Source organism: Heliangelus exortis, chromosome 2 (genome assembly GCF_036169615.1).
Source record: "Heliangelus exortis chromosome 2, bHelExo1.hap1, whole genome shotgun sequence".
NCBI lineage: Eukaryota > Metazoa > Chordata > Aves > Apodiformes > Trochilidae > Heliangelus > Heliangelus exortis.
Window position 1 is genome coordinate 132,759,049 of NC_092423.1, and position 14,278 is coordinate 132,773,326.

Genomic DNA, 14,278 nt, shown 5'->3' on the forward strand with positions numbered 1-14,278 from the left:
AATCTGTTTGAATTGTTTAAGATTAAATTCCCTATAACAACAACAACAAAAAAGCATGTGATGGCTTAGATTCTTTTCTTCCTCCCCCACTTTTGGAGAAATGGTGTGTTGGTGAGCATTCTGTGGGGGTGTTAGTTGTGTGACTGGCTTTTGATTTTTGTCTAGAAGTCACATATCCAGAGATAGTTTGAAATAGTTTTTCTGCATACTCGCCATTCCTTTTAAGATTGCCAGACTTAAGGGGGAGTGTGTAGCTTGTGTTAAGCTTTTTTTATATATTGGAAATACTTTTCTCACTTAAAACAGTTTTATTCCATTTTTTATTCTTGTATTACCTCATTATTTTTTAAAAACATGAAAAAAAAATTGGGCATATGGCTTATTGTTTGAAACTCGTACTATTTGACTGATTCTAATGTGTTATTGTATATTTGAGTTTCCTAATCTTAACTTCAAATGTCTCAGTGATAAAAATGTTCTTACTTGCCACCTTAATAATTCTCATGAGTTGATTTTTAGTTACCAGCTCCTGAGAAAGACTTTTTTTTTTTTTTTTTTTACTGAATAGAAAAATATTTTATCCATTTGACTTACACTGAGTTAGATACTAACGCAAGGTGAGGTGTTCCAGTGCACAATCTGCACAGTAAGTACAAGTTCTGATAATAGTTTTCTCTGCTTGGGTGTGTTGCCTTTTAGATCACAATGCAGCAGCAGAAGTGAGTAGTGTTTTCATGGTGTTCTGATGCTGCCTTGGCCTGTTTAATACTTTTACCCACGACTCAGAGCACTGAGTATTTGGGGGAGAGAGAAGGGGAGAAAAAAAAAGCCTCCAAGTGTTACTACAAGGAAATTCTCAAAGGGTTGTTGTGCATATTACTGTTGCACACACCTGTTTAAATAAACATTTTTCCTTAAGAAAAAAAATATTCCAAAAATAGTTTATTGTCATTATTCCAAAAATACTTTATTGTTGGGTCTAGCATTTAACCCATACAGCAAGATTAGTTTATAGACAGAAGGATTAATTTTCTTGTAGCTTATAAAGCTGAAAATGCTACAAAGCTAACAGTTCTTGAATCTTTAAAAGCCCTTTTTAAAGGAATATATAATTTAAAACTTCATCAGCTACTTTTTAAATTGGTTCTGGACTCTTCAGAAATAGCTAAGAGGGTTTATGTGCAGTTGCAATGTAAGTAAGACAAACTATTACTTAAACATTGAATGCAAATCTGTTGCCATTAGAACTTGTTTGTGAGCAATTACTGTGTAACAGAATATTATGAGTCATTCCTGGGGATTTTTTGGTTTTTTTTTAATTATTATTCAGTGCTCTGTACAAAAAATTAAACGGTACTGTATCTTTAAATATTTTAGCCTTTGTAACAAACTAGTGCTCTGCAACCACACGTGAATACAGGAAACTGTGCCGTCAGCATTTTGCGATACAAATCCTCCTGCTGTACACTCCTTCATTTGTTCCCTGCCATGTCAGTCAAATGTGTGTAGCAAACTACCCTGTCACCATTGTGGGGCTCTGCTTGTGCCTGGAACTGACAGAAGGTACAGAGAATGCTTTCAAACAGCCTTGCATGAGGTTTTTTTTCCTATTGTTATTCTTTTTTAGTCTCATTTTATTTTTAGAAGGGAAATGTCTCGTCTCTTGTATGGGAAGAAGGGAAGGAAGCACCAGCCAGTTAATCATAAATATGCTCTGGTAATTTTCAGTGTAGTATGTTCATTTCTGTTATTGCATTCTTGTAATGTGCTGGTGCAGAGACAGTTTCTGAAAGTTTAAATTTGGAATGTGTAAACAGGATGCTGAGTCACAAATTTTCATTAGTTTTAGCTTCATAGGGTTATTTATGGTATTCCATTTTCAATAGGTAAGAGAAACTACTTTTAGCCTTAAGGGGTTCAGCAGTTTAAGGGTGGGTTTTTTTCTTTGGAATAATGTGGGTTTTTTCAACAAAACCGGCTTTTATAGCTTAATACTGTAAACAGTGATGTGCACTGACATGGAATTAGAAAAGTGTGTATCTCCTGAGTGTTTGATGAGACCTTTGCAGAAGTCATTCAGACCTATGAAGGTCAGTACTACTTCCAAGTTAATGGAGATGAGTATGCTGTAATCCCACTTTCACATTTCTAATGATCAGGGGACCAATACCACTTTTTTACAGTGTGTTAAATTTATTAAAGTAATCATGGTGTTTTTTCAGTGTTGTTTTCCCCAAAAAGACTGTGGTACTATGTAAAGGAAATGGTTCTCAGTGAGACTTCTAAAACAGTAACATCTTGGGGATAGGGAGGAAGTGATCTTAAAAGTATACTTGTTGTGCTGTTACATTTGGAAGATGTTTTTCATTAAGACTGCCTGCAATAGGCTTTTTTACTTACTTTTTCAGAGTTACAGGGTTCTGGGGTTTGGTGCATACTACTTTCAGAAGTGCTGTTGACTTTGGATTTTATTTTGATCATTATTTGTAGCCAGGTTACTTGGAGAATGTGAAATTGCCATGTGGCAACAGTTGGGTCTTTAAATGTGTTTTCCTAAATAATAAAATATTTTTTAAATAGCAGGCTCTTAATTTTCCTCTGTGGCAATAGAATGCAGAATATAATTCCTGAATTAACTCAATGTAATTTGAATATACATTGCGGTGTCAATGGTATCTGAACTTCAAAAAAAAAGGTATTCTGTAATATATATATAGATATATAAATATATCTTGCCTGTCTAATTTAAAAGTAGTATCCCTTCTTACAGTTATTTCCCTTAAGACCAAAACTTCATTTTTATCAGAGTCCAACAATGCTAATAAAAGCAATAGTTAGCAGCTCTTAAGGAGAGGTTGACCTGAAGAAGGATACATGAGGATCATCTTTGCTCTGAGAGAGGTAGAGAACAAGTTATTTGAATGTGTAAAACAAGTCAAATCAGAGAAAAAAAAAAAAAAAAAAGGGTACAGAAGTGTCTACAGAAGGGAATATTAAATGTTTCTATGTGGACAAGACATTCTCTGTTCTTAAAGTTGGGTTTCTTTCCTTCAGTGATCATAAAGCTACTCTGCAAGTGTAACCTTATAGAAGAGAGGGAAGGAGCATTAGTTACTATTGTGTTCTGCAAGACAACGTGGGGAACGCAAATTAAAGAGACTGGCTGCATGTGTTAAGTATAGGTTTTTTCACAGTGTTTCATCAGGTTTTATTCTGAAATTTGTTCTGAAGCAGCATTATTGCTGATCAAATGGAGCAGTAAAATAAGAATGCTCGCTTCAAGCAACTAAGTTGCTCTGGATTATTTACCTGAAATGTCTTTTCTATTTTTGTGGTTACAGAGTAAATTTGAGCTGAACAATATAGGGGCTCAATTTCCCAGGATAATAGATCAAAATATTGGTGACTAACCAATGCATTACACTCCTTCAAATAAACAGTAGTATTCCACCTTTTTTTTTTTTGTAAACCCGTGTAGTATTTACTGTGTGTCTTTAAGGTATTGCAACACAATAGATGCCTCAAAGCTTCTAGAATGTAAAAAATTCAGACAACCATTCTTTCTATCAAAGAATGTCTTTAGACAAAAGACAAGAGACAATGCAAGAGAACAGAAGGTGGATTGACTTCTTTAGGAATGCTTGTTCCAGTGCTTTGCAGAGGTTCCAGAGACAGTACAGCCAAAGAGGCGGTAAAAAAAAACAGTGGAAACTTCTCCTTGGCTTTTCTGTTCTTAAGATATCATGCAAAGGAAATTAAATTGTTGGGTTTTTTTAATAGCTTGCACAGTTTCTGAGTTTCTTGATTAGTTGACTGTGTAGTTGGCAAGCTAATGGCTGTAGTTCTTTGCCTGTTATGGAGATACAATATTAAATGCTTACATGTGAAAAGATGAGCATTTAGCCCTTTATCCCTGTGGATGTCAGAACTGCACAGTTCCATCAATCCAATAATACTGCTACAAAGATCTCTTTAAAATTAGCTTTCTGTGCTAAGTTCTGTTTTAGAGCAATAGACTGAACTTATGATCTGAATCTCTTTAAAAAGAGTGCAACCCAATACCTTGTTACACCAGTCACTGAGGCTACAACCTTTCCTTTCCTTTCCGTGCTGTACTCGCTGCCCTAAATAATTAGAGGGTTTATGCATTATACCTTGACTAGATCCTCTGTTTAGTTATTAGGTATTATATTATTTACATTTTTCAAAATTGTGAAGTATTAGGTCACACTACAAATGCAATTGAAGTACAGTAGCAGGTAAACATTTGAAAAGGTGAATTATACATTTGAAAGAAAACAAATGAGTAGTAGGTGCTTATATTTTCTCTATGTTTTTAATGGTCTGTGCAATCTGAAGTTGATTGGTAGTTAATCCTTTTTCTGATTAAAAGAAGAGCCAAATATTTCCATACTGGACTGGGATTTTGTTACCTACTTATGAGTATGTATAGCACTTGCTTATACCTGGGAGGATCTCTGGCACTATTGGAAATGAGATGTAATCGTGCCTGTCCTGCCAGTCAGGCACCAGGTGCTGTGGTTTCAGCAACTGAAGCTCTGGTTTCTCTGCTTGATAGTGCTGAAATTTCCTAAAATTGTTTTTCAAGAGAACTGGGTTTTATTTGTAATACAGATCTTTTTGCTTTTTTTTTTTTTTTTTTTTTCCTTTGGACAAAATGAGTCAAGTTACTTCTTTAAAAAAATAAGTCCATAATATAATTCTTAGTTCTTTGCACAAACATCCTAATATTTGTGTGATGTTTGACCATGTTAAATGTAGCTGTCTTGCTGGTACTATCGTACCTCTCAAATTAGTGATTTCTCATATGTGGAAAAAAATAGCTTGTTATGAAGGTTTTGAGACTTGGTGTAACACTTTCTGTGTGCTGCAGGCTTTGATTGCTTTCTTCTCAAGTTCATTTGTTAATTCTAGTTATTGCAGATATTTTAATTTATCTTCAGTATATGTTAATTACAGTTTGGTACGGTTGTTGTGAGCTTAGGGCACTTTGAGGCAAATCATTAACAGTCCATCCTGCAAAGCTGTGGGAACAGTAATGGTCCACAGGGAAAATCTTTCTGTCATGTAAGAGAATCAGCTCTTCTACTTGGTGTCCAGAACAGTTCTGAGAAAATCAGTTTTAAAGATACTGAAAGAGAGAGACTACCACAGTGCAAGACAATTCAGGGGACTGCTGGAATTTTGCAGTTCGCCTCCTTTGCTTAAAATTACTACATCTTGTACCTTCTCTTCCATGTCACTAGCAAGAGTGACAAGGAGTTGAACTGGTTGAAAACAACACATGACAGAAAATAGCTAACTTTGCAGCCATACTCATCAAAAACTAATCAAATTCCATTAGTCTCAATTTTTTCAGCATGATGCCATTATAATTGTTTATCTGTGATTGTAAACCCCATGTATTAATGGATTGCTGTGATCAATACATCCCAAATAATTGTGGTAATGAAGATATGCTCTTCAGTATTGCTTTTTCTCATGCACTAACAGTTTTGGAGAAAACTAAATTGGTCTGAGAAATAAAGTTAGTATTTTCTCTTCCAGTACTTCTGAGCAGTCAGCTCAGAAATGCATTTTTTATTTTTATTGTCAGTTATTTACAGCCTTTAGGAAGGGTTTGATCCTTCTTCCCTCTTTACTTAACTGACAAATTGGACATGAACAGATATTTTGGAATAATTTTGTAAATGCTCTTATAAAATTATATTGTGGGTTGTTTTGTTTTTTTTTTTTAATATACTGCTACTTTAAAGGAGAAACATTTTTGGACTCTCAGGAAATAATGTTTGTAAAGGTTGCAGTTTGCTACCTGATTTTACATTCCAATATTAAGATTCAATGTGAAATTGTTCAGCTTTCATTCTCTTTCTTAATGTTTATTTTTTCTTTCCTAATCATAGGGTTATAAATAATGAATGTTGACGTGAGCCACTTCTGCTGTTATGCTTTCTCCATTCTTATCTTTCAGAACCACTGTTCAGCTCTGATAAAATTCTCCCTTTCTTTGGAGACAGTTTCAGCTAGATAACTGAAGGTTCAGTTGTTCTTGGTTTGGGGGTAGCAATTATATTGTCCTGTTAGCATGTGTGCATATTACATGCATGTGTGCTGGTCACTTGTAGCTTTGTTAGCCTGGCACAGGAATGCTTTGTTGGTGTAGGAAATTTTCTCATTTATGGCTGCACATAGCAGATTGATGTGACCAGAGGCTGAAAGGGATAATGTCACCTTTTTTGTGGCAGACTGTCCTTCATGGGCATTCAAACAATTCTAAATATGTCTTCTTTTACTGCAGCTTTAAAGGGAAAAAAAAAGTTTTATAGTAAGAGTTTTGATTCTTGTTTTGCTCACTGCAAATGCTAGCACCTTGCAATATTTAGGTACTCTGGTGACTTCCAGAAGAATAAGGTTTAGAAGCAAGTGTTTTGCCAAAAGAAGTATCCCAAACCTCTGTATTGCTTGACTTAGAAGTATGCAAGCACTCAATTTGACTTACTGTTAAATATTAAAAGTGTAATGTGTTCTGCTAAGTGATTAACTCAGATATACATGGTGTGGAGAGGCTAGCTCCAAGGCATTCACACTGCAGGATTTATGCCTGTTCCCATTAATGTTGCTATTATGAATAGAGCAGGTGCTATTAGATCTCTAAGGGATATATTCCATGTCATTTCAAACTTGATTAGCCCTTGAAATTGTCCTGTGGTAGACTGTTCCAAGTCTCAAGAATAATATTTTGCCCTGAAGGATACTGATCTGGCCGTACACATTTTGGTTTTGGTTTTGGTTTGGTTTGTTTTTGGTTTTTTTTTGTCTCTTCCACCCAGCACCCAGATTAATCATTAAAGGTTTAGATGTTTTTCTCTCTTTTTTGCGTTATTCTTGAAGCAGAAAATAACTAGGGAGAGAAGAGGGGGTCCTTCAGGAACATTTCCTAATCCTGGAAAAGAAGCTTTTCTGATAATGGCATAATTAAGAGAACACAGTAAATGAAGCACATAGCAAACTCCTATAGATAGACTTGCACTTTAATTCAGGGTATAATACTTCAATAGCTAGAATTTTGGGCAATTTGGTGATTTCTTTGTTAAAATGTGGACTATATTGGAATTGGAAAGTTTTGTCCTGTACCTTAACGACTTAAATGTAAGAATTTATTCAGGTTGGCTCAGGACCTTGCTCAGTCAAGCTTTGGAAACCACTAAGGATGGAGATTCTGCAGCCTTCCTGGGAAGCCTGTTCCAATCCTTAGACATCAGTAATATCAACCCTTTGAAACCCAGTAGTTGAGCCTTGTTCTTCACAAATTTGATACATAACTGGTTTAATTGTAAGGCTACTACAGAATAGAATCAAAAGCCTTGGTGAAATATAGTTAAATGGAATCCACTGTTACCTGCCCAAAACAGAAAGAATTTTAGTACGGATAAACATTCTTAACTGCAAACCACAGCCCAGTATGATTTATGCAAAACTGTATTTGTCTTTCACAAGTGGAAGACATTACATTCTTGGTATTTCTAACACTCCATGAAAACCTAGTGAAATTCTCTGTTTAAGAATGGAAATTCAGAATGTAATTAGGCAGAAAGTATCTCCTTGAATGATCAGGAAAACAGTTGATGTAAAGGTGGAGAGGAAGGGAAGAAAATCATTGGTTTATTTAGTTTGGTGAGATAGAGTAAAGGATTAACATGACTACAAGAAAGTAAACCAAAGAAATCTTAGTGGAAGAGCAAACAGCATAACCACACTATGAATTAAACTAGGTTACAAAACAGAATAAAATTCTAACCATACCACTGACACTTCAAAACTGCCCTCTGAAGCCTTGCAGAAACAAATGCTAGCTGTTTAAGGTACACCTCAATCAGTTTCTCAATGAAGTTGTAGAAAGCAGTTTCCACTAGTCCTGAACATAGGTGACTTCATGATTAAATAAGATACAAAATCCTGAATTACGTAATTTTGGCTGCTGCAAACCAGAAATTATAGAATGGCTAGGGCTGGAAGGGACCTTAAAGGTCTTCTAGTTCCATCCCCCCTGCATGGGCAGGGACACCTTCCGCTAGATCAGGTTGCTGAAGACCCCATCCAACCTGACCTTGGAACGCTTGCAGGGAGGGGGCAGCCCCAACTTCCCTGGGCAATGTGTTCTAGTGCCTCACTCACGGGTGTCACAGGTTTGGGCCAGGCAGTATCAACCAGGCCTCTGCTTGCTCACCTCCCCTGTAGGACAAGGAGAAGATTTGCCTTGTAATTTACTCATAGTGTTTAGTATGTATTGTATACTTCAAATGAGCGCTGCATTTGAGAGGCTGAGTTCCTTGCTCTTAATTTTCCTTATTGCTAGTTTAATGTTCTATGACATGCTATTTATGTTTGTCATTGCAAAACAATGGGCCACCATTATGTGGGCTTTTGTTCCCAAAACAGATGCAAAGAGGTAGTATGACAATGTGCAACAGGTTCAGGATGCCAAAGAGCTATCATTGTGTGGATACTTGAATGAGTAATCATGTTTCTCTCAGGTAAGAAGTTTATCCACATAACTTGAGCACACTGTTCTGAGGATGCAGGCACTCCTATGGCAAATGACAAGGGGTGTCAGATCTTGATCACTGAGCAAAAGGGACTGATAAGCAGCTCTCAGGTGCAGGGTAGGGACAGAATATGTGTTTGACAGGTCAAAGGCAAGATGGCATTGCCTGTAAAGTTCTTTACATTCCAGGATGAGAAACAGCAACTATAGAATGGTGTCAGGGATTATGACTTTTTGAAGGAATCTCTGTAAGTAACCACACATTTGTGTCCCATTGGAAGTTGACTGCTGACTCATATTTCATAAGAGGCTGAGGTTAAAGAAATAACAAGGCTAAAGGGTCCTCATATTATTGTTTTTAAGGATTACATTCATATAGTGCTGGTGTGAACAATGTAATTTGCAATGAACTGTTATAGGAAATAAAAATACTCTATTGCTCGTACGCTTGAGTGGAATACTGCTAAAGCTTTGCATATAGCTACTTGGCTCGGAGAATGTGTAAGCCATACAGTTTACAACAATTTTTATTTTTTTTTAAGATAACGGAAGAAAATGGTGGAAATAAATTGAGTTCTAGTACTTACTGATTTTTCAGTAAAAAAACTGGGTGTCACAAGTATTCCTTTCTCCTTGCCTTGCAGTTGCATGGGGTAGAGTGAACCATCGCTGCTCAAGAGCCAGTCATGCATGACTGTGGGCTCTGTACTCAGGACAGTGGCGAGTATCTGGCCAAACTCCTTGTAGTAGGGGCAGGTAGATGGGGAGCTGCTGGACTTGTGGTTATCTTCCTTTGCACTGTGGTAGGCTTTGGAAGTTTTTAATACACTCTTACTACATGGGACATTCATTTAATCTTTCCACCAGCTGTTTAAGATGCTTTCATACAAATGATGATTTTGAGTCATTCTCAAAATCACATTATTTGCTGTAGTTACATCAAAATGAATGTTGTAGTCCTTTAGTCAGCTTGCACCTGAGCAGCATGTTCTAGAGCTTTCTGACAAAAGGCTTTCTGGCTGTATACTTTCTGCCAAAGTGGAGGTGCTATTTATAGTGAATGTGTTGACAGATGAGCAGCTCTTGAAGCTTTGAAGGTGAATAAAAAGTCTGAGATAAAGATATTGTGAGGTGATACCTGGGTGTTGTTAAACTTTATTCCTGATACCTTGTCTTTGACTGTATCTTTACTGTGAGATAGAGGAGCCAGAACCTACTGAGACACCTGAGGTTTGCTTCTAGTCTTTATCTAGGAAAGCAAACCAGCTTCACAGGATTTATTAATCTGGGTTTAAGGAGTGTTTGGAGGTCTTTGTTCTGAAAAGTTTGGGTTAAGGCATGCGACTCAGATTGACTTCTAATTTAGCATCCTGATACTGGTAACTTTATGCACACCTATATCAGTTCTATATTCATCCCAGAATGGTGAGCTATATCTGACTGCTAGTGCCAGTAGTGTTTGATTTGTAATTTCGCTGTGTCTACTCATAAGTCTAAAATCATCTAAGTGTGCATTGTCCTTGCAGAAACAAGCATCTTTTAGCACTTCTTGTTTGTTTGTTATCATTGCACATTTTCCCTCCATTACTCTCCTCCACTTTTTTCTTTCTTACCTTTTTACTTTTCTTCAACTGTCAGTGGAATTATTGTCTTCCTGTCTCCATATTCAGGTAGTGTCAGTGGCTGAGTATCACCGCAGGATCGATGCTCTAAATAGCGAAGAACTGCGCACACTCTGCAGACGTCTCCAGGTGCCCTCTTCAGTAGTTTAAACCCCATCTCCAGATACTAAACCATCTTTCTTTGTAATGTCTTTGATCAGGGCAAGTCCCACATTCAATGGGTTTGTCTTGTCTATGGCACTACAAGGATCCAGCAGAAAATTCCTTTGTTTTGGAAATATTTACTTGTGCAATGTTATGATGGAATCGGTAACGTTATGATGGAATTATTACTTCCAACCTTTTCAAACAGGAGTTTTCTGCCAGAATCTGAAAATTTATTCTCAGTACTGATTGACTTGGAGTGATGTGTTTTAACTTCCACTTTAGACTGGTGTGTTGTGCTAGATAGAAGCTTTCCTAAAAAGAATGCAAACCAGGTTGAAGAATCCAAAACCTTGTTGCATGGGTGTTTAATTTTACATACGAATCGCTTATCAAGAGTCTCACGGTACTTGGCAAGTATGAATCTTCACAGCTTCTGTGAAATAGGTAAGTATTTTTCCCATTATGCAAGCAGGTAACTGAGGCAGTTCAGCACAGCAGAGGTCATACATACAGAGCTGATAATGGACCTGTCTGTTCCAAAACCAGTACTTGAAAACAGTACTTGGGTTTGGATTTTTGAAGGTTCACTGATATGGACTTCTAAACTGATATTTGCATTCTCTTTAGGTATTTCTTAGGTCTTTAACAATTATAAAACTATTAGCTACCACATGTGTCATACGTAACTTAGAGATGTAAAATAATGCATTGCTTAGAGCTCCTTTGAAGCATGGAGTGTTTTGTTTTCCTGAAGTAACCAGCTGAAGTAACCTGTAAAAAGTTTTTCTTTTTTTTGTTTTTTTATTTGGATCTTGGCTTTTTTCACTTACTATGTAATTACACATGAATATTTTTTTTCTTGCTTCTTTTTCCTGCTTACTAATAATTATTAATTTGTTGCTTTAAAATGTTTTGCACTTAGTAAAGTCACATAAATTAATAACAAGCATGAATGTAAAAACTACAGTTCTACTCCCTGGAAAAATTGGAAATTTAGAGAATAGAAAAAATATCTCATTGCCACTTGAGAACAAAGCAGTTCCTTTTCTGGCAAGTGTTGAAGGAGAATCCATGTATTAATATCCTGGTAATGCAAAGGCTCTTTCCAAAATACCTTTTACGTACAATGCCCAAACTCAAGGTTTTGGCTGACTTGAAAAATCTGATGTGATGGGCTGGACTCTATAAGCTCTCTGCTCTGAGACCATTTAAGTGACTGTGTGGTAGTTACTAACCTCAGAAGCCCTTGCAATCTGACTACAAGTCAGGCTGCTCTGTCAAAGTCTAGTGGGAAAAAATTTAGCAAGTTTCAAAACTACACTGTGTTCAAGCAGATACATTTGAACAGAGATGTCTGTCCATTTCTACTTTCTAGAAGAAAGTTGCTTTACTGTAGTAATAGTAATAAATTAAAAAGGAAAAAAAATCCAGCCAACAACAAAAAGCCCTAACAAATAAGCCCACAACCTCCTTCACACCAGTTCAACTCAAATTCTTCATGTTTTGCATGGTGTGCTTTAGTCAGTTACAGAATAAAAAAGGGAATAAGCTTTCTGCTGTACATTTAGGCAGTGTTGAACTTAAATGGAGTTGAAGCAGTAGTGTATGCTGGATGAAAGGCAGTTAGGATGGAAAAGAGTTGGATTACCAAATAGGATGTTTTATAGATGGCACTCTGTAATATAATGTGTTGGCCCTCTTTTTGTACATGGAGCTATATGGATAAAATACTTTTTGTTGTGCTGTGAAAATTAGTGTATAGTTTATGTTGGAAGTGCTTGTTACCTTCCACTGAAAAAATGGAAGATCCGAGCTTCTTAGTTCCATGATACTCCATTTCAGTGCACCTTTTCTTAAGAATTAATATTGTAATTAAGTTATTGTATGAATAAGCTTTGATACCTTATAAGCCTGTTTTTAAGTAACAGGAATTTGTGGTAACTTTTTTTATAGTTCTTAACAGGGAGGAAAAGGATATCCTTTTGTCCAGCTTAGGTGGTGTATTTGTTTAGTTTTACCTATATTTAGAGTTTTCTTTGACTTGGCATTTCTTTTGTTAACTAAGAAAGCTCTCGTTGCAAAAGCTTGGCAAAGTTTAGTTTAATGGTATTTGAAATACCATGGTTGTGTCCTGTATGTTCAGAATATGAGGTATGTGGTAAATGCTGGTTATTGTTCTGGAGTTAGCGGGTGTTTTGGCAGGTGTTGTCTTGAAATTCCAGGATTCAGGCTATAAATAATTCAGACAGTCTGACCTTCAGTGACCCTTGGTTCAGACTGGTGAATTATTTAGATGCACTTAACAAGAATAAGATTTTTTTCTTTAGAAATCTCTTAACATTTTAAGTCTTGCTGTCATGGCTTAAGTTACTAACTTCCTTTACTTTGTCCTACTTCTCTGTCAAATGTCACTATCCCCACAGCCAGTTTTAACTATCCTTGCAGCAAGATTTTTAGAAGTAAACCTGTTTGAGTCTCACCTACTCTACTTCTCAACGCATGGCAATCAAGCTTGATAGTGCCAGTGAATGTGGACTGGGGAAGAACCTGTCTGAACTATGAAATCTGATGAGGATTTTTATGGCCTTTTTCTACCTTCACTAAATGGTGATTTACAACAATTGAATAGGATAAATGTATTATTTTAAACTACTACAGGATCTTCATGCATAATGCATCTTTGCCAGGTGCCAAAGCTCACTGTACAAGCAGTATTACTGCTGCTCTCCCCTTTTCGCACTCTGAATTAATTCTTGTTTGATTCCCACCAGCAGATCAGCCTATGGAGCAGCAAGTCCTTGGAACTCTATTTAGATGCTTTACCCACATTACTTGACAGCATTATTTCCAAATGTCTACTGGATATCTGAAAACTTTCACAAGTACTCTAGAAGAACGTTGTTTCAAAAAGCACTAAGAAATGTCCATATTGAAGTTTTGGTTTCTTTTCTGTCTGGGTTTTTTAATTTTAGTGCAAATGCTGTGGTAGTATTAAAATGGAAGCACTGTGTAAGCTAACCTTTGAAAATCATTTAAAGTCCTTCAGCTGTGTATTGAGGGCTCTTTTGTTTTTTGTTTTGGTTTGGTTTTTTAGCATAACAAACATAGCTTATTTCTGATAAGGTGTCCTATGTAATTTATCCCTAGTATATAGTTGAGCACTGGCTTGCTATTGGAAACAGTGGAAATCTTGATCAGATCAGATCTAATGGATTTCTTACCTTTTGAAGGAGTTGTGTAACTGAAAATCAGTAACTGCATGATTTTAAACCTGCAAAGTTTATCTTTCCTGTTTATGCAATTGAAATACTTATTTTCTTATTTTTCTTTTTGTAGATAACAACAAGAGAAGATACCAATTCAAAACAGGCAGCAAGTATCAAAACAGACCTGGAGCCTGAAGCATTCCGGCCAAATCTTAGTGATCCTAGTGAATTACTTCAGCCAGAACAAATTGAAAAGGTATTAAATTATATATGTCTTTTTTACTTGTGCATTGTTAATGTATCACAGATGCTGTGACCATAGTGTAAAACACACCTGTAGGAAGACCTTGCATGTTGTTGAACTCATAAGCACAATACAATAACTAAAATGTTGCCTTTTTCCTGATCATAACTTCCAGTACACAGCAACACTAATCTCCTGCCTTTGCTGTTACTTTATTCTTCCTTGAAAACAGTTTGAATTTCACCACAGTTCTTGCTGTTCAGTCCAAAGCCACTTCAATGAATGTGTTCACTGAGGACTCGGATCAAGGGTGATTGCATTCAAAGGCACAGGAAAGCAACCATCATTTTACCCTTCAGTTTGTTACCTGTTGACTTGAATGATTTAGTTCCCCACTGCTGAGACATACTATTGTTATGCAGGAGTAATTATGTGGTTTTACTGTCTTTAGATAAACCTTTTATAGACCTTGCTAAACACATGCTCTTCAGTT

The 14,278-nt window shown here is 36.3% G+C and overlaps 1 protein-coding gene across 12 annotated transcripts in view; it reads left to right on the top strand.

Annotated features, from left to right (window-relative positions):
* Positions 1-14,278, top strand: part of OXR1 (oxidation resistance 1) — a 251,657-nt gene that overhangs the window by 224,549 nt on the left and 12,830 nt on the right. For 8 of the 12 annotated variants that reach the window (XM_071738198.1, XM_071738188.1, XM_071738195.1 and 5 more), the window contains 2 exons: positions 10,237-10,317; positions 13,672-13,797. In XM_071738198.1, coding sequence (XP_071594299.1) covers positions 10,237-10,317; positions 13,672-13,797 — 207 coding nt within the window. The remainder of the gene's footprint in view (positions 1-10,236; positions 10,318-13,671; positions 13,798-14,278) is intronic. The other 4 variants (XM_071738191.1, XM_071738192.1, XM_071738194.1 and 1 more) reach the window with 1 other exon arrangement.